The sequence below is a fragment of the Phyllobates terribilis genome, unplaced genomic scaffold, assembly GCF_046119375.1.
Source record: "Phyllobates terribilis strain yellow unplaced genomic scaffold, ASM4611937v1 Scaffold_2__4_contigs__length_985480577, whole genome shotgun sequence".
NCBI lineage: Eukaryota > Metazoa > Chordata > Amphibia > Anura > Dendrobatidae > Phyllobates > Phyllobates terribilis.
Window position 1 is genome coordinate 323412640 of NW_027362762.1, and position 24168 is coordinate 323436807.

Below are 24168 nucleotides of genomic sequence, written 5' to 3' on the forward strand. Positions count from 1 at the left end.
AGGTATGATGGTGTGGAGGTGCTTTGCTGGTGACACTGTTGGGGATTTATTCAAAATTGAAGGCATACTGAACCAGCATGGCTACCACAGCATTTTGCAGCTGCATGCTATTCCATCCGGTTTGCGTTTAGTTGGACCATCATTTATTTTTCAACAGGACAATGACCCCAAACACACCTCCAGGCTGTGTAAGGGCTATTTGACCAAGACGGAGAGTGATGGGGTGCTACGCCAGATGACCTGGCCTCCACAGTCTCCAGACCTGAACCCAATCGAGATGGTTTGGGGTGAGCTGGACCGCAGAGTGAAGGCAAAAGGGCCAACAAGTGCTAAGCATCTCTGGGAACGCCTTCAAGATTGTTGGAAGACCATTTCCGGTGACTACCTCTTGAAGCTCATCAAGAGAATGCCAAGAGTGTGCAAAGCAGTCATCAAAGCAAAAGGTGGCTACTTTGAAGAACCTAGAATATAAGACATATTTTCAGTTGTTTCACACTTTTTTGTTAAGTATATAATTCCACATGTGTTAATTCATAGTTTTGATGCCTTCAGTGTGAATGTACAATTTTCATAGTCATGAAAATACAGAAAAATCTTGAAATGATAAGGTGTGTCCAAACTTTTGGTCTGTACTGTATATCAGAGTTGAATTTATGATTTAACTATTTAGGGTAGCTTTATCTGTGCACTGGGTTGTGAATATGTTTAGAAAACTCAATGTATATATATGTATGTATATATATATGTATATATAACTTTTTTATATATATTTTTTAAGTCGGGTTGCAGAAGATTCATAGCTGTTAAAAGGGAATCTGTCACATTGAAGATGCAGTTCAATCTTCAGACATCACTGTACAATGTAGGATATTGTGGGCAGATTAATATTATATATATATATATATATATATATATATATATATATATATATATATATATATACTAGATGGTGGCCCGATTCTAATGCATCGGATAATCTAGAATATGCATGCGGCTGACCGGGCGCGACTAAGCAGCGAAGCAGTGTTTAAATGGGTTGTGCACTACTTTTAATTAACTTCACAATGTATCCCCTCGGTGCCCCTAATGAATTTTGTCATTACGTCATGTTGTCAATCCTGCTTGTGACAACATCGCTGAAGACGCACAGCCAGCACGTAATTCTCCCGCCTGCAGCCGGATCTTGCTTCCGTTTACATCACGACTATTTGCGGCTGCAGCCAGGGATCTGCTGTTCCGCGCACCACAGTGAATGACGGGCTGTGGGCGGGGTTATCCCTCATCGTGTCACATCCAGCATCCACAGCGCGGTCTGTCAATGTGGTTTGTATGGCTGCGTCATTCCTCTACTCCTGGTTTGTATGGCTGACTTATTTTGGATTATACGCCTTCCTCATCTTAGCTTGTAAGGCCCCCTTATCCTGGTTTTGTATGACCTACTCATTCCCCCATCTATGCAGCACAGTTCAAAAACTAAACCCTAATCCTCACCTTGTTTCCTCTCTCTGCTCTAGCGCTGTCTGTCCTGTTTTCAGCAGCTCCTCGCAGGATGTGAGGCACAGCACGCGCTCTTAGATACTGCTGTGATTAGCTGCTGTCTGTAGATTCGCTGCTTTCCACGCCGGGACTAAGTGCGTGGAGAGGCACAAATCTGCATTCACTTTAGTAGCACATGCTGCAGATGCCGCTATGAAGATTTAACAATAATACAATGAATACACAGAATAATACTTTATTAACTATTATTGGTTATAGAACTTAATACAACTGAACAAAATTATTAAACAGATGATCAAAATATATAAACTATTCCATGAATATGTAACAATATTTTACAATAAATCATCGGACAAAAGAAGTACGACCCTAGAATTTATTTATTAACAATATCAACCTAAAATATTTTTGTACACGACATTTTTGGTGAATACTTTTGGACTATCTGGAAGCAACTTTCCTTGTAAATGGGTATCCAAAACTTGCACCTTGACATTGGATCTCATTTTAACTCTTGAAAATGCAACATAGAGTTGTCCATGTCCAAAAACGGGCTCTGGTAAATATATGCCAACACGTTGAAGAGTTTGACCTTGTGACTTGTTTATTGTCATGGCAAATGCTGGTTTTACTGGAAACTGTCGACGTCGAAGCCTAAATGGAAGACCGGTGTCTGAAGGACATAAATCAATGCGTGGAATGAACACTTCGTCTCCTTTTGCAGATCCAGTGATCACTGTTGCTTGAATTATGTGGGAATGGAGTCCAGTAACAATAAGGCGAGTTCCATTACATAGACCATTTCTTGTATTTAGATTTCGAAGCAACATTACGATTGCTCCAACTTTAAGTTGTAGTCTGTGGGATGGCATTCCTGATGGCGTAACACTATTTAAAAATTCAACTGGATAATGCTCTCGTTCATCTTCATTGTCGACATCCACCGAATCATCACTTTTGTATAATTTATACTCTCCAGGCATTCTATCCATCACACGGGAATTTAGCAGAGCTACGTCATCGTTCTTGGAACAGAGAATTGCATAGGAAGAGGCCCTCTAAACACTGCTTTGGTCGTTTACATCTATTTCAACGCGTTGTCCAAAAACATCACTTACGATGCAGTCAGTGCACACCATGTCTTCTGGTATTTCAATAATGTCTTCTCCAAGGTTATATTCATTGCTCAGCTCACCATTACCAAGTTTAAGAAGCCAGTTGCTGTACTCTGGGTCAGAAGATCGCATGTTGTTAATTAGTTGTAGTTTATTAAACTCTTTCCAAAGGTCTGACATTTTTAAGGTTGACTCGATAATATTTGTTCTTGTTCCATTCGGTACAACTGGAAGGCATTGCCTAAAATCTCCGCCAAGGACAAAAACTTTACCTCCAAAAGGAATTTCATTTTTTTCAGCAATATTTGTAGTCATAACTTCACGCAGAAGTCTGTCAATTAAGCTCAAAGCATATTTGGGCGCCATGGTGCACTCATCAAGTATCAAAAGATTTGCACTGTTCAACTGTTTTCCTGCAAATGTGTCTTGTTTGATTCTGGAAACGGAGATTTCATTGACCGGAACTGGTATCCCAAAGAGTGAATGCATAGTGCGACCTCCTCGTAAAAGGTTTGCTGCAATACCTGTTGTAGCCGATGGCAATACGACTTTTCCTAACCCTCTAACGTGATGCATTAAAACTTCATAGAGGTATGTTTTACCGCTGCCTCCAGGACCGTCAATAAAGAAACATTTTGGCGTTGGATCGGCTTGGTTTTCTACAGCGCTCACAATAGTGTCATATGCAATCCTTTGTTCTTGATTTAAGGAGTTTTTCTTCTCTGTTGCCAACAATAATTCATAAGCTTCGTCATACTCTTGAATTTGTGCAACTTGACTTGCAGGCTGTGGCAAATTAAAGTCTGAAAACGTTTTTCCATGCAGTAGTAGGATATTTTGGACATCTTGCATGGCATAAGATTCGCAATTGTGACAATTTCCACTTTTGTTGTGAAGACGTAAGCAGTAATCTTCAATTATATGTTCTTTGAAATTTGTCCAAAGTTGAGCCGGATTTGTAGGCGGTCCAAAGACACAAATGTAGGCAAACAATTCACGAAGTTTCTTAGGCATATGTAGAGTAACTGCGTCTTCTAAAGTAAGTGTCCACATAGTATCATCCAATAGAAGTCCTAAAGCCAAAGCTGCAGCTTTAAATGTATCGTGCAATACTCCATTAACTGTTTTCAAATCTTCGTAACTTCTAGCTCCTTTGACATGCAGTAGTAACAGCCGAAGGCAATATCTTTCTTGATCCTTGACACTAACAGTATACATGCGTCCAATTATTCTGCTAAGTCCTCGTTGTCTTGGCTTCCAAGTTTTATTCCAAATGTAGTGCTCTGGAATCTCTCGATACAAATACTGCCTTGCGTTTTCGTCACGTTGGTTCAGCAAAAACCATTCCATTAATGTTGACGTTGTGCTTAAATTTTTGGAGACATCTTCGACTTGAGCATTTTCAAAGAAATAAAGCTGCTGTTGATTTGGTAAATGAATAGCTAAACGTATAATGGCATGGGACTGTGAATGCATTGGAAATGCAAATATTCTCCAAGCAGCTTCTGGAGCACTGACATATCTTGAGTCAACAAACCGTGATGATTCATCGTGATTGACTGTTTTTTGTTGGATTTCGACGTTAGCTTTGTCATGCCCCTTGTAGATGTACTTGAAAAGATATTTAACACTTTTTATTGAAGCGCAGATTTCAACGTTGATGTGACAGTTGTAGCGTTTTAATAAGTACGGGTTGTATGGAACTATCCATGAGTTATTTATAATCTTTCTGTTGTGTACAATGTTATCAATCAGTTGTCTCCAGTAGGATGGGTAGCCGTCCAAATCTTTAACAGTGTGCTGTTTCAACTGCTTTGGAAACCCTTTTGTACACTTTCCGTTTTCCATGCATGGACTTTTTGGATTTGCTACACCGCATGGGCCATGAACCATATTACAGATTACAATATTATACAGTTCAGGATACTTTTCTTGGTTAGGAATTTCAGCCCACACTATGTTGTCAATTTCATCCTCCGTGCGAAACTTGGAATCCGCGTCTAAAATAATTAGTATATGCGTATGTGGGAGACCTCGTTTCTGAAACTCTATGACGTGTACCATTGCTATGACTGTTCCAAAAAGGCCTTTTCTGATGTCTTCAAAAAGGCTGCTGAGTTTTAGTCGAAATGCGCGTTCAACTAAGTCCGGCCTGTGTTCAACTTGCTGCCAGGGTTGTAGATTTTCTGTAATTTCCGGCCATTTAGGATTACAGGTCATTGTTAAAAAAAATGTCAGGTCTTCCATACTTTGTTACTATTGCCATTGCATCTTGATAACGCTGTTGCATGTTGCGGGGGCTACCTTCAAAGGACGACGGGAGAATTACTGTTTTTCCAATTGGAATTCCATTTTGAATGGATTGTTTTTGCAAATGTTCTTGAAGAACGCAGTAGTCTTCAACTTTAAGTTGTTTTTGATTCCTTCGTATGAAATTGAGCCGATTTGCTTCAATTTTAACGTATGCGTCTACTAAGTACTGTTGTGTCAGTTTCCCATCGTTTAAAATAGGATTGAAGTAATTTCGCACACACAGAAGAAAACTGTAGTACTGTAGTTGTGTAATTCTTCTTGAAGTTCCTTGCTGGTGTAGGTTTTCATGCCACCCTTGATCACCGCTTGGAAAGAATAGCAGATACAGAAGAGCATCAAGGTTGCTGTGCAAAATGCTAATCCGTTGTGTTTTGGGAACGAAAGGGTTGTTTTTGTCTGGCTTAAGATGGACTAATATATCTCTTTGAAAAGGAGGCTCTCCATCATCGTTTTGAAAAACAACTGCGACCTCACTAACACGTGGTTTGTTGTAACATCGGGGATCTTGTTGACGTTCTTGTTTAATGGCCATGATAATAGAAGGCATTTCCGTCCCATTTTGTATAGCTCTCTGTTCCTCCTCAGCTTCAACGTCTTTTAGCATGCGATATGCGGCAGCAAATGGGCTGATTGTTTGTAAATGTATGGCAATTAGGTTCATAAGTTCTGCATTACACTTTTCATTTTCTTTTCGGTTCATCCTTTGTTCTGTAGCCTCATTTGGATCAAAGATGTATAATTGTGCAAATGTTGGTGGTTGTCCTAGTTCTGGGTGAAGTGTTCCCGTACGGTGGTAGATCTGGCCATGAATTTTAAAACAATACGGTCCGAATCCAGGAGGCGGTGCAATGTTGGCACCAAATGAAGCAAACGCATGAGAACTGTTGATACTTCTGATATTTTCCATAAAATTTCTACTGTATTCATGCGTTCCTTTCATCAACTGCTCAAACAGATCTGAGTAGTGACATCTTAGTAGCATCACTTTTGCTTTTTGGCAGCATTGAGTAAACTGATTGTCAGATGGTTTTTCCTCGATAAAATTCATAGATTCGCATTTTGAACAAACTACATTCATCTTCCCACAGTAGTGTTGAATAATGATAGTTTCATTGTCTGTTACGTAACGTGCAAGTTGTTGAATGTTCTGCTGGGTTTGCCTTAGTTGGTAGAGCATTCTTTTTTGATAAATTTGTCGATCGTGTTGTTCTCGGTTTGTCCTGGATTCTGGAGATTCATTCAGATGACATTGTCTATGGGATTCTGCATCGTGTTCGTGTCTAGCTGCAGTGTGTTGCGGTGTTTCCCATTCCCGACGTTGTCTGTGAGATTCCGCATCCTGTGCTTGTCTGGCGGCAGTGTCTTGTGGTGTCTCCTGTTTCCGACATTGTCTGTGATATTCCGCATCCTGGGCTTGTCTGGCGGCAGTGTGTGGTGTTGTCTCCTGCTTCTGAATTTTTCTGTGAGCTTCCGCATCCTGGGCTTGTCTGCTGGCAGTGTGTTGTGGTGTCTCCTGTTCCCGGCGTTTTTGGTGAGATTCCGCATCCTGGGCTTGTCTGGCGGCAGTGTGTTGCGGTGTCTCCTGTTCCCGGCGTTTTTGTTGAGATTCTGCATCGTGGGCTTGTCTGGCGGCAGTGTGTTGCGGTGTCTCCAGTTTTCGGCGTTTTTGGTGAGATTCCGCATCCTGGGCTTGCCTGGCGGCAGTGTGTTGCGGTGTCTCCTGTTCCCGGCGTTTTTGGTGAGCTTCCGCATCCTGGGCTTGTCTGGCGGCAGTGTGTTTCGGTGTCTACTGTTCCCGGCGTTTTTTTTGAGCTTCCGCATCCTGGGCTTGTCTTGCGGCAGTGTGTTGCGGTGTCTCCTGTTCCCGGCGTTTTTGTTGAGATTCGGCATCCTGGGCTTGTCTGGCAGCAGTGTGTTGCGGTGTCTCCTGTTCCCGGCGTTTTTTGTGAGATTCGGCATCCTGAGCTTGTCTGGCAGCAGTGTGTTGCGGTGTCTCCTGTTCCCGGCGTTTTTGTTGAGCTTCCGCATCCTGGGCTTGTCTTGCGGCAGTTTGTTGCGGTGTCTCCTGTTCCCGGCGTTTTTGATTAGCTTCCGCATCCTGGGCTTGTCTGGCGGCAGTGTGTTGCGGTGTCTCCTGTTCCCGGCGTTTTTGGTGAGTTTCCGCATCCTGGGCTTGTCTGGCGGCAGTGTGTTGCGGTGTCTCCTGTTCCCGGCGTTTTTGGTGATATTCGGCATCCTGGGCTTGTCTGGCGGCAGTGTGTTGCGGTGTCTCCTGTTCCCGGCGTTTTTGATGAGATTCCGCATCCTGGCCTTGTCTGGCGGCAGTGTGTTGCGGTGTCTCCTGTTCCCGGCGTTTTTTGTGAGCTTCCGCATCCTGGGCTTGTCTGGCAGCAGTATGTTGTGGTGTCTGTTGCTCTCGACGTTGTCGTTTTCTTGCTGCTTCTGCTGCTTTTCTGTCTTCCTCCGTGGCGTATTTTCGCTTACGACCCATTATAAAACAGGAAGCATAAAGAAGTATCTCTTCAGCGCGCTGTCACTGGCAGAACGTGTTCAGTAAACCTGACAGAAGTCCCTCGCACAGTGTGACAGAAGTCCCTCGCACAGTGTGACAGAAGTCCCTCACACAGTCTGATTGAAGTCCCTCGCACAGTGTGACAGAGAAAACCTGCTCAGTACGTTATGAGCATTTTGTGAGTCACATGACCACATGGGCGGAGTTAGCCGTGCTATCTCCCGAAGGTGGCGTAGATATTTGAAATGTTGCGGTAATTGGCCGGAGAGCGTGTTTAAATTTGGCGCGGAAATCTGTGATTGGTCGCGGGCGGCGTCCGCGACCAATCATAGAAGCAGGTTTTAAATGTCGCGAGCCGTGTTCCTAAGCAGAGGACAGTCTGTTTGAATTCAGCGTTCAAATCTCTGATTGGTCGCTTCAGGAGGGCGCGACCAATCAGCGTATCGTATTGGTGAGGACCGGGGAGCCGCTGCCTGTGCGGCTTCTTCCGCTCCGAGAAGCCGGGACATGAGCGGGCGCTCGCAGCAGAAGTATCCGGACCCGCAGCGCCGCTCCCCAGTCATGTCTCCCTACACACGCTAGCCGCATGGATGTCAGCGCCGCTCCCCGGTCCTACCTTCCGCATGGATGTCAGCGGCGCTGCCTGTGCGGATACTTCCGCTCCGAGAAGCCGGGACATGACCGGGCGCTCGCAGCATAAGTATCCGGACCCGCAACGCCGCTCCCCGGTCCTCCCTTCACACCCTAGCCGCTGATGTCCCCACAGTATCGGCATGGTGTTCCAAAGGTCTGGACATTTGTGTTAAAAATCGCTGATTGGTCGCTGGCGCTGCCCGCTACCAATGAGCGATTTGGGCGCCACATTTAAATATCGGCCGCGACCAATCACGGATCTTGGCTCCACATTTAAACACCGCTGTGCTGATTGGTCGCCGACGCTGGGCACCACCAATCACCGATTTTGGAGCCACATTTAAATAGCGTCCGCGACCAATCAGTACAGCGGTGTTGAAATGTGGAGCCAAAAATCGGTGATTGGTTGCGGCCGATATTTAAATTTGGCGCCCAAACCGTGATTGGTCGCGGGCAGCGCCATCGACCATTCAGCGATTTTTAACACAAATGTCCGGACCTTTGTAACACCATGCGGATACTGTGGGGACATCAGCGGCTAGGGTGTGAAGGGAGGACCGGGGAGCGGCGCTGCGGGTACTTCTGCTGCGAGCAGTCGCTCATGTCCCGGCTTCTCTGAGTGGAAGTAGCCGCACAGGCAGCGGCGCTCCCCGGTCCTCACTAATACGATTCCGCACCCCGCTCCTCACCAATACGATTCGCTGATTGGTCGCGCTCTCCGCACGCGACCAATCAGTGATCTTGGCGCTAAAGTTAAACACCGCTCTGCTGATTGGTCGCGGCCGCTGCCCGCGACCAATCACCGATTTAGGCGCCACATTTAAATAGCGGGCGCGACCAATCAGTACAGCAGTGTTTAAATGTGGAGCCAAGATCGGTGATTGGTCGCGGCCGATATTTAAATGTGGTGCCCAAATCGGTGATTGGTCGCGGGCAGCGCCAGCGACCAATCAGCGATTTTTAACACAAATGTCCGGACCTTTCTAACACCATGCGGATACTGTGGGGACATCAGCGGCTAGGGTGTCAAGGGAGGACCGGGGTCCTCCCTTCCGCATGGAGGTCAGCAACGCCGGCGGTCCTTCCGCTGCTACCGGCCGGGAGATGAGCGCCTCGCGCCGCTCATCTCCCGGCTGCATCTCCGTCCCGCAGATGGGTCCGGCGGTCGAGGTCCTTCTGCTGTTACCGGCCGGGAGATGAGCGCCTTGCGGCGCTCATCTCCCGACTGCATCGCCGCTGAGCTCCGTCCCGCAGATAAGCCGCTAACGGCCGCCATCTTTTTTCAGAAATCCCACGGCGCTGATTGGCCGCTGCCGGACCAATGAGTGACGCGGGATTTCCTGGACAGACAGACAGACAGATAGACAGACAGACAGACGGGATAAGATGATTATATATATAGATATATATATATATATATATACATAAAGTGTCAGACTGGGATGCCAAGGGCCCACTAGTAGCCAACTCCAGGCCCCTCTTTTCAGCTACATGGAAATGTGACATTATTCTCAATCACAAATTTACAAAAACAATGAACTGTGATTGTTAGATGAATGAGATGTTGCCTCTATCTGTATATAGTGATTCAAGTATATTGTGCCGAGTACTGCTCATAAGAGAATGGTGACCCACTCTTGCACAGGGGCCCACTGGAGGATTCTCCTGTTCTCCTGTGGGCCAGCGCAAGCCCGTGTATATACTGTATATATCTATGTACAGTCATTGGCAATGTATACTGGAACAACACAAAAAAAAACAGTAAAAAAGGCAAATTGGACATAATTTCACATAGAATCCCAAAAGTGGTCCAGACAAAATGGTTGGCACCCTCAACCGTCAACTGATGGGTCTGCCCACTTGCCTAAAAAGGCCAGAACAAGTGGAGATTTAATGAATAAAGCACAAGTTATACTGGATTCTTTCCCTAAAACTCTATCAATCTTCTCAGCGCCCCCTGTTCTGTACAATTCTATCTGCAGATTAATGTGCATTTTCAATGTGACAGTTTCCCTTTAAGGTAAAATGGACATTAGCCATTTTATTTGTCAGTACACACTCTGTTCTTTGTCCTTTTAATATGTACACAAAGCAAATAAAGCGTATCTGAATGCCATCGGACAAATTGCATAAGACAAGTAAACACTTTTTTTGTGAATCTGAATTGTCACGGGTACATGTGCAGTATACTGCATTTATACATCCATAAGAAAGAGCATTTTGCCAGTAAACAATTTGTAACGTTATGTGCCTGTAGCTCAGGGACTGTCCAGGTTACTTTCCAGTATTTTGTATGCAAAGCAGGAATTTCCTAATTTCCCCTGCAAGCTGCAGCTTGAACTCTTGACTCTTTTTGTCACATTAGACGCCCAAAAGGAAATAAGTCCATTTCAGTGAATAACACATCATGGCTGGAAAGACGTATCTCATACTTCTCATATCTCTACCTCTCGTACTCCTTAAACCTGCAGAAAATGGTAAGAGAATGTAATCTGGTTGTGTGCTTTCATGTCATCTAGATAGAGCGAATATTCCAGAGAGCGTTGTGTCCTGGTGATCTATGTGGCACATAGTGCGTCTTATACAATACATATAAGTAGAATGTATGGAGCTGGGCAGGATACAAGTCTGCTCAGTATCCACATAATTGCTGTAAATCCAATTCTCTCTGTATGGACAGTAATTACTAAACTTAATTTCTAAGTTAAGAATTTCTAAATTAAGGAATAGATAACCTTTGCCTTTTGTGGTGGTCTACTCTTCTTAGTCCATTATTGCTACAGGCAGTTCACAGTTTTGTTCTCTGTAATGTGATTCAAAGCATTGCTACTTTAGAAAACTGAGCTACTTGTTACATACGATATAGTACATGCTGTATTGTGTATATATATATATATATATATATATATATATATATACTATATACTATATATATATATATATATATATATATATATATACAGTACAGATCAAAAGTTTGGACACACCTTCTCATTTAAAGATTTTTCTGTATTTTCATAACTATCAAAATTGTACATTCACACTGAAGGCATCAAAACTATGAATTAACATATGTGGAATTATATACTTAACAAAAACGTGTGAAACAGCTGAAAATATGTCTTATATTCTAGGTTCTTCAAAGTAGCCACCTTTGGCTTTGATGACTGCTTTGCACACTCTTGGCATTCTCTTGATGAGCTTCAAGAGGTAGTCACCGGAAATGGCTTTCACTTCACAGGTGTGCCCTGTCAGGTTTAATAAGTGGGATTTCTTGCCTTATAAATGGGGTTTGGACCATCAGTTGTGTTGTGCAGAAGTCTGGTGGATACACAGCTGATAGTCCTACTGAATAGACTGTTAGAATTTGTATTATGGCAAGAAAAAAACAGCTAAGTAAAGAAAAACTAGTGTCCATCATTACTTTAAGAAATGAAGGTCAGTCAGTGCGAAAAATTGGGAAAACTTTGAAAGTGTCCCCAAGTGCAGTTGCAAAAACCATCAAGTGCTACAAAGAAACTGGCTCACATGAGGACCACCCCAGAAAAGGAAGACCAAGAGTCACCTCTGCTTCTGAGGATAAGTTTATCTGAGTCACCAGCCTCAGAAATCTCAGGTTAACAGCAGCTCAGATTAGAGACCAGGTCAATGCCACACAGAGATCTAGCAGCAGGCACAGCTCTTCAACAACTGTTAAGAGGAGACTTTGTGCAGCAGGCCTTCATGGTAAAATAGCTGCTAGGAAACCACTGCTAAAGGCAGGCAACAAGCAGAAGAGACTTGTTTGGGCTAAAGAACACAAGGAATTGACATTAGACCAGTGGAAATCTGTGCTTTGGTCTGATGAGTCCAAATTTGAGATCTTTGGTTCCAACCACCGTGTCTTTGTGCGACGCAGAAAAGGTGAACGGATGGACTCTACATGCCTGGTTCCCACCGTGAAGCATGGCGGAGGAGGTGTGATGGTGTGGGGTGCTTTGCTGGTGACTCTGTTGCAGATTTATTCAAAATTGAAGGCATACTGAACCAGCATGGCTACCACAGCATCTTGCAGTGGCATGCTATTCCATCCAGTTTGTGTTTAGTTGGACCATCATTTATTTTTCAACAGGACAATGACCCCAAACACACCTCCAGGCTGTGTAAGGACTATTTGACCAAGAAGGAGAGTGATGGGGTGCTATGCCAGATGACCTGGCCTCCACAGTCACCAGACCTGAACCCAATCGAGATGGTTTGGGGTGAGCTGGACCGCAGAGTGAAGGCAAAAGGGCCAATAAGTGCTAAGCATCTCTGGGAACTCCTTCAAGATTGTTGGAAGACCATTTCCGATGACTACCTCTTGAAGCTCATCAAGAGAATGCCAAGAGTGTGCAAAGCAGTCATCAAAGCAAAAGGTGGCTACTTTGAAGAACCTAGAATGTAAGACATATTTTCAGTTGTTTCACACTTTTTTGTTAAGTATATAATTCCACATGTGTTAATTCATAGTTTTGATGCCTTCAGTGTAAATGTACAATTTTGATAGTCAGGAAAATACAGAAAAATCTTTAAATGAGAAGGTGTGTCCAAACTTTTGGTCTGTGCTGTATATATATATATATATATATATATATATATATATATATATATATATATATATATATAGTATATGAATACATGCTGTATTGTATATATTGTATATATATTTATTTTATATAAATACATGCTATATTGTATATAGATTTATTGTATATAAATACATGCTGTATTGTGTATATATACTGTATATATTTATATGTAGTATATGAATACATGCTGTATTGTGTATATATTTATTGTATATAAATACATGCTGTATTGTATATATTGTATATAGAATTATTGTATATAAATACATGCTGTATTGTATGCTGGGATATCTTATTAAATATGATGTCTAATAATAAAAGAATTACTGATAATAGAACACCTCTGCAACTTATAAATTAAAACCCGGTGTTATTGCAACAGAAATAGTGTGATGTGGGTATAAATAAATCCAATTCACTGAAATCACTAAACTACTTTGAGCTTTTGATTATTTTATGTGATTGCAAAGTCTGTATAGTCTCCATAAGAACCATTACATGCGACCATGTCTAATAATATTACATTTATAGGGGCTCTGAATGAGGGGGGTTCTCATTACTGGCAATATAAGCCTATTTGAAGCATCCACCAATGCGCAGTCGTCTACGTTCTGGTGCCCATCTGAAATAGGTGGATACTGATGTCCGACATAACACAATGCGACTGTCTACATCCCTACAGTCAATGGCCCCATTAGCATAAATGATGGAATTCCATTTTGCAGGGCTTTAGCTGTAAACTATGATGGAGCTATTGATATTAGGCTAAAACGTACTGTGAACCCCAACCAGTTATTCCGAGCTTTACAGCTTAGCATAAAAAAAGGAAGAAACATTGACAGGTATCATCTTAAAGACTCATTCGGACATCCATTTTTTTTTGCACACAAGAAAATACAGTCCATTTTACATCAATGTGCTCGATCTGATTTTTATCCATTTTTGTAAATGTGTCTGTATTTATCATCTGTGTGGCATATGGTTTTCTCATATGCAAAAACATAAATAAAATAAAATTTTGTTGTCTGCTAAAAAATTTTTTTCAAGCTTCTCTTACCCCTAAATAGTAAAGAACAGACAGCACTAGGATGACACATGGAAGGCAGTTTATTCATGGACCCATTGAATTGTATGGGCCAACTTGATCAATGACTCAGATCAAAATTGGACATGTCCCTGTTGTTTTTGTGGAAACTTGAGCATTTGCACAGCCTTGTAGACTACAATGAATGCATGTTCTCGCCGTAAAAAAAAACTTGGATAGAATACGTACAGAAAACATGGAAGTCTGAGCGAGGAAAAAATAAAATAGGTAGAATTTCAGCTATGTCAAAATCTTTGGCTGCATTTATATCTGCTCTTCCATGTAAAAGGTACTGTGCTGGATCCATTGTATGACAGGTACCATTGGTATCGGACAAGATCCCATTGACTTAAAATGTGTTCTGTTAGGTTTTGTTGCAGTCATTTTCATGACAAGAATAAATTTGCACTAATCGCTATTCTTACCTTCATCCATTGGTCTTCTCAAATGGGCCAAGGGGACCATGTGGGCCTTCTGTAGGTTCCAAAGCCAGGTGCCACCACAACCCCTGCACCCATTATGGTTACCCCCCTGGTCAGCAGAGCCTATCTTTTTCAAACCTAAGTACATTTTAGTTCCCATTTTACTTACTGGTTGGTGGAGTTGGAATATTACCTGTTTTGCATCTATATTCAGAAAACATAGAGGCTGATCATGTAGTATCCGATGAAACTAATTCAGTGCGCATGACTCGCCCTCCCTGAGCGGTGGGGTACTCAGAGCCGGGCCTTGCAGATGTCGTGGGGATGCAGTCGTGGCCTTGGCCCGTTCCGTGCCCAGGGCTGTCACCTAAAAAAAAATGGGCTTTTTGGGATGAGTGCTTGTTCGACTACGCCACCTGTGGTTTCTGGTGAAGGCCACCAGCGCTGCGACAGTCCTCTGAGGCTGGTGTTCTGGCAGCTCGGTTGGTACTACTTCCCACAGGTGGAGTAGCCCTCAGGGCAGTAATTGATCGATCTGTATGGAGGAATGGTAGGTGTAGTGCCGCGCAGGAATAAACAAGTGGAGGCGGTGAATGAAGTCATCCGGGTCTTTACTCACTTTAGATGCACTTTCAGCCGCAAAGCTTCTCTCTGCTACACAAGGCGTACTGTGGCCACCGGGTAGTGGGTTCAGCACTTCCCAGGTAGATCAGGAGCACCTGTCAAGACCCCGCTGGTGTGTTCCTCTCCTTCTTATCTCCTCCCGCTTGTGTTCCTCCCTGGGATCCACTAAGCCGCCGGGCATTTCCAACAGTGACGTGAAGTACACAGTCAGATATCGGGGGCTGGTCACCCCTCTTGCAGCAGGAATCCCTCTGGCTAAGCCAGAGTGAAGAATACAGGTGGCGACTGCGCTCCATCCGTATCCCCCTGGGATCCTTTTGCCTGTGGAGCCTATCTCCTCTGCTCCCCTCCAAGGCCTTCTTGGAACAGGACCCTGACCGGGCAGAGACACTGGTTAACTCTGACCCGCTCCTCGCCTCAAGGCCAAAGAACGAGGACCGTGAATCTTCAGCCAGCTACAGACTCTTGCTGGACCCTGACAGAAGACCACAATCAAAGACCTTGAACTTAAGATGGCTGTATATTTTATATGTTTCTATAAGTGCTTCCTGTAAGTGTTTCCTATACCCTCACCCACTACTTGGTTCCCCCTATCTTTGGTTCCCCCCCATCTCCTCTATCCCGGGCCGGGGCAGCACCCTGGTGCATTTAGGCCCCCTACAGGACAGGAGTGGTGTAGTGTTGAGTGTGAAGTGGGGTCCTGAGTGATGCTCAATCCTTACCTGGAAGAGGAGATACTACACCTCTATCTGAGGTGCAGTACCCCTGTGGCGACTGAACCCTCAGGGGTGCCACACGCACATGGCATGGAGAAAATTTGATTATGGTCAGGACGGGAGAGAGACTTATGTTAGTGATTCTAATTCATTTGTAAGGCTATAAAATGTGATGGTACCAGGAAAAAATTGTGTGTAATACGATGATGCTGACTGTCATTCCTAAATTACAGTTTTTGTTACTGAAAAAGAAGCAAATGGCATTCTAAGGAGGTGGAAACGTGCCAATAGTCCATTTGAAGAATTTAAAAAAGGGAACCTGGAAAGAGAATGCTATGAGGAACAGTGCAGCCACGAGGAGGCTCGGGAAGTGTTCGAGAACGATGAAAAAACCGTAAGGACAACATTTTTCAATGTCTATAAACAGACTTGGGGACAGATATCCTCAAGACCCTAAGTCCCGGGATGTATAGTGTCTATAAGCTGAATCGGTATATTCATGTAATGAAATGTTTAATGCTGCAAGGAGCCTGTGAGTCCTGCTGCCGCTTCTCATGCACAAGGACTGATTGACAGATATTTGTTGTATTAAAAACAATACAGGAAAAGCTGCCCACCGTGCATGGGCAGGAAATCAGCTCTAGATAGAGAGCAAGATACCCCCAGCTCAAAACCTTCCTAGCCCAGATCTGAGAATGACTGGTCAGCAGAAGGTAACAAAACATAACTGACGTGATGTATGAAAAGTCACGGAAGAGGTGGCTTTATTTCCTATAGTGACCAAACATAGTTCAGGTTTTTTTTTGTTGCAACGTTCAGACATCTCAACATCTGTATTACCGTGACCTATAACCCGTTAGGCTATGTTCACACTAGACATTTTTTCAGCTTTTTTTTTTCGGCAGCAAAACCTGTTTTCTTGGCAGTAAAGAAGCTGCTTGGCTTTTCTTGCATTTTTTGTGCGTTTTTGTCATGCTACATTTGTCTCTTGTGCATGCTGATAAAGTTTAGTGCAAAAGAAAAAATTCTGATTCTATTTCATCAGGTTTTGGTACAAAAAATGCTGCAAAACCCGATACCTGCATTTTTTTCAGCGTTTTTTCACCACCCATTACTTTCAATGGATGAAAAAATGCTGAAAGAAGTGACATGCTCTATTGTACAAAAAGCCATGCAAAGCACAAAATACTTGGTGAAACAAAAACCAAGCTGTGTGCATGAGATTTCTAAAATTTCGTAGACTTTGCTGGTACTGCAAAATGCTGCTGAAAATTTCCATAAAAAAGCGCTGAAAAAATGCCTAGTGTGAACATAGCCTTAAAACCACAGTGTTCTCTCATTAGTGCCAGGAACAGTACCCTGATAGCAGTGATAGCCACAATGCCGACCATATCAACGACATACCCATCTCAACAGTGACAACCACAGTGCTCCTCTTAAGAGTCATAGCCACAGAGCAACCACTTAATGCCATCAGCAACAGTGCCCCTTGTTAGTGCCCCCTATTAATGCCATCAACGAAGGTGTCCCACATTAGCGCCAGGAACAGGGGCTACTATAGTGCCAATGGCCATACTGCCCCTTGATTATGTCACCCGGGTCAGTGACCCTTATTAACATTTACCTTTCCGAGCAATGAACTGCTCCACTAACTGAGAGCACGGAAACTATTTCAGCAACTAAATCCTGACAGAATTGGATTAAATGTCTCCAGTATTGGGTGTGGATGGCGTAGTTTATCATTAAAGTCTACAGCAAGTTCTTTATTGCCACTGATTTTGTGCTGAAAGGCTGCAGACTACCTCGTGAATGTCAGGCGGCCTATACACAATCCAGACTGCAGCTCCATATTGTGCTGCAATTATTCTAACAAATCCACTATGGCAAATCCACTAGTCTTATTGACAACTTGGTTCTGTGCCATGTAGACATGTCCTTGGCATTGCTCCCTGAAAATCTGGACTGTTTGGAGCAAATTTTGGTGTGGTTTCTTTTTCAACAACTATTAGAATATTCACAGGACAAGTATAAAATGATCTGGCCGGGAATATGTTGTTAAACCAACAGCAAGATCCCCCTAACAATTGTAATTAAGGATGCAACATGAAAAAAAACTCCCAGAGAATGATAACCTATATGATGCACAGAAACTGGAGTATTAACTTCAGAGTATATAGAAAAAAATCAAATTGTATTAATGAAATGCAAATATAACATAAAATTGCACAATGGAAAAAGAGGTGGACTAAAGAAGATCCAATAAACCCAGAAGATTAGCAGGCTATGGTCATGAACAGCTTAATTATATAGTAGTATAAAGTATAACAAATACAGAGCAATTGAATATGACAAAATATAAAACAAATTATATTGCATAATAGCCCACTTAATCATTGCCTAGTTACCCTAGTGTGAAGTGCTTACCCATCATAAAGTGCCTGTGCAGAATCTGGGGGGAGTTTTTATATTATTATAATATTTATATGTATAAATATATATATGTGTATATATATATATATATATATATGTATATATATATATATATATATATATATATATATAAAACCTTCTCTCAATCCGTATGTTTCTTCCTTTTAAACTAAATATAAATAGTTTCATGCCCAAAAATGACAAAAGTTTTTCTCAGAGTGATACCTTAATAAGCTAACCAGAAAAATATATATATTTGCAAGCTTTCAGAGCACAGGGGCTCCTTCTTCAGGCAGGATTACAAATGAATACTTTTGTCATTTTTGGGCATAAAAGTATTTACATCGATTTTTCTGGCTAACACAGTACCACAATATAACTTTGTATTGTCCATCACTCCTTTTAAAATAAAAACATCTATACTCACCTCCGGTACCGACGCCGTTCTAGTGGTGTCAGCACTATCTCTCCCGGCAATCGCATAAGAGTGTGACGTCACTAAAACCCTGCGGCCAATCAGCTGCACCTTCACTCTCTCCGCCATTGTACTAATCGCTTACATCCGGAGGAAGTGAGCGCTGCAGCTCTCTCTCTTCCTCTGGATGTATGTGATGTGTCCAACGGCGGGGAGAGTATAAGGGACGCTAATTGGTCACAGGGTTTTAGTGACGTCACACTATTACACGTCTTGCCAGGAGAGAGAGACAGTGCCAACACCGCTGCAATGGCATCGGTACCGGAGGTGAGTATAGATGTTTTTATTTTAAAAGGAGGAAACATACAGATTGAGAAGGAGTTGTCCTGGTAGTAGACGACCCCTTTAATGACTACAATCATATATACTTAGAAGATGACATCTTTACACTTTAAGTGTTGCTTAGTTGTCTCAAAAATACATTTACATATGTTAACGCTTTACATTGTGTATTTAACAGAGAGAATTCTGGAGCAAGTACATTGGTAAGTATGTCACAGGTACGGACACGGCAAGGTTTAAATAGAAAAGATTTTACTCAATTCAAAGAGAGTAGAGCTTGGCGGTATACACTGTATTGTGGCGCTGGGTTACACTTCAGGAATGAGGCATGGACTTTGGCAGTTACAGTAAACTACAATCTTACTACTTGGTCAATGTAGAACTTGATGATGCAGGTTAATTCAGACTGCATACTTGACCAATTAAATAATTCTGGCCTCACATCTGACCCCTAAAGTATTGCAGATTCGGCATTAGACCTCTAAATAAATTCAGACCCCAATCAGCAGTATAGCCCAAAAGTCTAATGTGTATGGGGGACTCCCAATTGTCAACTGACAGATGATGTTGTGGGAGAAAAGGATCCATCACGTCAGATTCCTGACGGCCGATCCTTTAGTTCTTTAGCGAGATAAGCAGCGGACTACTCCTCTTGCAGCAGCTCTCTCATAGAGTACAGCTCAGCGTTCCTGAGTATGGGAGACTGGCTTCAATTTCAGACCTTAAACTAGATAAGAAAAAATATTCCGACTCCATGCCAGACACCTTCTTGTACTTAACCTTCTTCCTCCCAGGTTCTTCAGCCCTCTACACCATGGCACGTAGGAACATAATGCCGGCAATATCATTTGGTTGTGTGCCGCACCCAATGTTAAAGAGGAACCCAACTACAAGAAGGAGAAATATTTTCGCCCACTATCTACTAGATCAATCCAATAGATACTGAACATAAAGTTGTTTAAAAGTGGCAGATTAGATGCTGGCCATCTATCCATTATAATATATGCCACTGGCCTTCCATACTAAGGAAAGCATAGAAAACTTGTTAACATAAAACACCAGTAATTATACCAACTGCTATGGCTAGGATCCCAATACTGGAACATGTAAAATATCCAGCATTAGGTTACACATTAGGGTCTCGGGAATTGCATAATACAGGCAATTAAGAGTAAATGGAAATAAAGCCCAAAATTCTGCAATTAAATTTTTTTTTTATATTTTAGATGGTGACCAGTGTTCACCTAACCCTTGTCAATATGGTGGGTCATGCAAAGATGGAGTTGGTGAATACACGTGTCTCTGCAATTCAGGTTTTGAGGGTAAAACATGTGAAATAGGTAAGTCTTGAAACTAACTGACTCTTATTGAGATATACTGAATTTTACCATGGTTTGTACACATCGGCTAGAGGACACATAGGCAGAATCTAAGACTAGAGAAATGAGTCAGACTATTATAGGAGACATTTCCACTTTGCGTCATAATTTATTGTACAACTCATACCGCAGCCTCTTTGCAAGTATATGTCATTAGTAATTTACAACTGAATATGGAGCAACATGCTTGCAGTTTCCATGCCTCCATATTAAGGTATGTGTCCTTTGCACTAACTTGAACTTTTTCCAGGCTTAATCAATACTTTGGCACTGCCAACATATGTACATGGCCTATGCGATCCTTATCTATTAGTTTTATCAGTACATAAGCAAGTTAAGAATTAAAAGCTACTCTAAGCCTACAAAGAGACTAAGTAGACCCGCTATTAAGATAAAATAGGCAAAAATGTATTTCAAATTTCTCACAAAAAAGTAAAGTGCAGCAGAAGGATGTGGCAAGGAATGAGCACATCTCACAATTAGCAGCAAAGGGCAGCAATGGACTTTGTTCATTCCAAACAATATATGGTAAAATGAAATTACATGGATTTACTCAACTTTCCAATATCGGAATAGATGCTAAAAAAAAAAAAGTTAGATTATTATTATTATTTATTTATATAGCACCATTGATTCATTCCATGGTGCTATACATAAGAAGGGGTTACATACCAAATACAGATATCACTTACAGTAAACAAACTGACAATGATAGACTGGTACAGAGAGAAGAGGGCCCTGCCCTTGACGCGCCCCCTGGGCCAGTGCTGTAGTGCGGCGCGCGTGCGCGCGGGGAATACCCGGAGCCGGATCCGATGGGGGTAGTAGTCTTCGTGTGGCGGTGACCCGGTCTGTGCCCAGGGTGGTCAAACTAAGTGGCAGTTACTGGTATGATGGTATTAGTGTCCGACTACGCCACCCGTTGAATGCGGCTATGAAGCCGCCGCTGCAGGGCAGTCCGCTGAGGCCGGTGGTACGGATGTGCAGCGTGGATGGTATAACCCCCAACGGGAGGGGTATGGCCTCAGGGCAGAGGATGAGGTTGATGTTGGGAGTGATGGTGTGGATGTCCCAGCACTAATGGTGCGACAAGGAAGCACGGAGACGCGAGGGTACAGTTCAGGGTCTTTACTGATGGTACAAGGCAAATTCCCCCGGGAGTACTGGCTAGTAGTTGGGGCCTGGTTAGTCTGCGAGTAAGCCGGAGTCCCCCTGGCCAGGTGGAGTTGTAGGCCTTCCCGTTAGTCTGTACCCTTCCTGGCTACCCTGCTTTCGGCGGTTACAAGTAGCCCACGTCCCTGGGTATACCGTGTGGTGCTCACCCGTATGGCTGGTGACCTGGGGCCTCCTGTTAGCCTCCGCTCCGGGATGGCGGTGCTGGTCCCTTCGTTGTGACTGAGCCTCCGGGCTTTTATGGCCAGAGGACCTGGAATCCCCTGCCGGATGGATTCTACTGCTGGGTATATCTTAGTCCCCACAGCCTCGGACTCCTGTGTCCAGTTTTAGTACCTTCTCCCAGGGCGAGCTCTGCACAGCTCCAGCCCCTGGCGCTTCTCCTTGGCTCCTACAGAGCTCCTGATGTCTATCTGTCCCTGTTTCTGCGTGTCCAGACCAGACTCCGTCTCTGTCTGGAACTCCTCTCCCCTAACCCTGCCTCAGCCCCAGTTTATGTAGGGGAAGTTCTTCCCCTCCCAGGACTGGGCAGGAGGTGTGGCATGCTTAGGATTCCTGCCCAGGAGACCTCCCACCTGCTCACAGACGTAATATTGCTATTACTGTGGAAACCAGACCCCTGGGGTGCCACACCCTTGCGGGCTTACATTCTACAGGAATGGAGAAGGAGACAGTAGGTTGGGGGGGTTGCAGTAGCTCCGGTGTTGTTGAGGTGGCAGCAAGCAAGGTCACGGCCGGCTGTAAGCCTGTTTGAAAAGATGGGTTTTCAGGTTCCGTCTGAAGGATTCAGGTGTGGCGGATAATCAGATGTGTTGAGGCACAGAATTCCATAGGATGGGGGATATTCAGGAGAAATCTTGGAGGCGATTGGGTGAGGAACGAATAAGTGTGGAGGAGAGAATGAAGTCTTGGGAGGACCGGAGATTACGTAAGGGAATATATCGGGAGATTAGTTCAGAGATATACAGAGGAGAAAGGTTATGGATGGCTTTGTAGGTCAGTGTTAGTAGTTTGAACTGGATACGCTGGGCAATTGTGAGCCAGTGAAGGAATTTGCAAAGGGGGTAGCAGAGGAGTAGCGAGGCAAGAGATGAACTAGTCACACAGCAGAGTTAAGGATGGACTGAAGGGGTGTGAGAGTGTTAGTAGGTAGGCCACAGAGGAGATGTTGCATAGTCAAGGGTTACTCCGAGGCAGCGGATTGCCGGTACAGGGGAAAGTGTGATGTAATTTATTGTGATAGAAAGATCAGGTGGGGAAGATATGCAACATGGGGGAAAGATGATAAGTTCACTTTTTTCCACATTGAGCTTGAGGAAGCGAGAGGAGAAGAAGGAGGATATGGCTGATAGACATGCTGGCATTTTGGACTTCAGAGAGGTGTCATCTGTGCCAGAGAGGTAGATCTGGGTATCGTCAGATAGTACTGGAAGTCATAGGACTTTATGAGTTGTCCCAGGCCAAGGGTATAGATTGAGAAGAGTAGGGGTCCTAGGACAGAGCCTTGAGGGACTCCAACAGAGTGCACAGGATGGTGGGAATTAGTGGTTGGGAGTAGTGTGGGAATGGGAGATGCTAAATGTGTGGTTAGAAAGGTACGAGGAGATCCAAAATAGGGCAAAGTTTTTGACGCCAAAAGAAGAGAGGATCTGTAGTAGGAGGCAGTGGTCAACTGTGTCGAAGGCAGAGGACAGGTAAAAAAAAAAGGAGTACAGAGAATTGTCTGTTAGCTTTGGCTGTAAGTAAGTCATTAGTAATTTTGGTAAGGGCAGATTCGGTGGAATGGTGGGGGTGGAAGCCAGATTGTCGGTGGTGGAAGAGTTAGATGAGAATTGAGAGAAAAGCTCAGCGTGAACATGTTGCTTAAGGAGTTTGGAGGCAAATGGGAGCAGCGATATGGGGCAGTAGCTGGACAAGGCGGTTGGGTCGAGGGATGGCTATTTGAGGATGGGCGTGATTGTGGCATGTTTGAAGGCAGCGCGAAAGGTACCAGAAGTTAGTGATAGGTTGAAGAGATGGGTTAGGGATGGGATGAGTATGGAGATGAGGTTGGGGAGGAAGTGGGATGGGATGGGGTCGAGTGAACAAGTGGTGAGGTGTGATTTGGAGAGGAGAGAAGTAAAGTCTCCTTCCGTGATGTTCAGAAGGGAGATTATGGGGGAAGGGCAATGGTCTGGAAAACAAAGGGGTTGTGGTGGTTGGACAGTAAAGACTTGCCTTGTTTGGTCAATCTTGATTTTGAAGTGTGTGGCAAAGTCCTCAGCAGAGATGATGGAGGTCGCAGGGGGCAGTGGAGGGCAGAGGAGAGAGTTAAAAGTGTTGAATAACTGTTTGGGGTTGAAGGATAAGGAAGATATGAGGGTTGTGAAGTAGGCCTGTTTAACAGAGGTGAGGGCTGATTGGAATGTGTGTGTTGCTTGTTTGAATGCAGTGAAGTCATCTTGCGAATGTGTTTTCTTCAAATGCCGCTCCGCAACCAACCCTGGACACTCGAAGCTGTTTAGTGAGGTTGTTGTGCCAGGGTTACCTATTGACTTGTCGCGCTCTTCCATGCACAAGAGAGGCGTCTGAGTCAAGTGTGCATTGTAGAAAGCAGTGGCACTGTCTGTGTCGTGGAGTGAAGATATGGATGTCAGTGGTAAAATAGAGTCAGAGAGTGTGTGTGTCTAGATGTGCAAGGTTTCTGCGGGGGTGTGCTAGTTGCTGGACATGGGTGACAGGTGAGGAGGACTTGGATGAGAACGTGAGTAGATGGTGGTTAGATAGGGAGCAGAGTTGGGTGAAGATGAGGTCTAGTGTGTGTCCGTCTGTGTGGGTGGCTGAGGAGGACCACTGAGTAAGTCCAAAGGATGAAGTAAGCAACAGGAGTTTGGATGCTGCTGACTGGCGAGTGTCAGTGGGGA

General features: G+C 43.8%; 1 protein-coding gene across 1 annotated transcript in view; it reads left to right on the forward strand.

The window, feature by feature from the left end:
- The first annotated feature begins 10202 nt into the window (after positions 1 to 10202).
- The window catches only part of F10 (coagulation factor X), a 54365-nt gene continuing 40399 nt past the window's right edge, over positions 10203 to 24168 (forward strand). The window contains exons 1-4 of the mRNA XM_073664404.1: positions 10203 to 10547; positions 15760 to 15920; positions 18892 to 18916; positions 19940 to 20053. Coding sequence (XP_073520505.1) covers positions 10478 to 10547; positions 15760 to 15920; positions 18892 to 18916; positions 19940 to 20053 — 370 coding nt within the window. The 5' untranslated portion in view covers positions 10203 to 10477. The remainder of the gene's footprint in view (positions 10548 to 15759; positions 15921 to 18891; positions 18917 to 19939; positions 20054 to 24168) is intronic.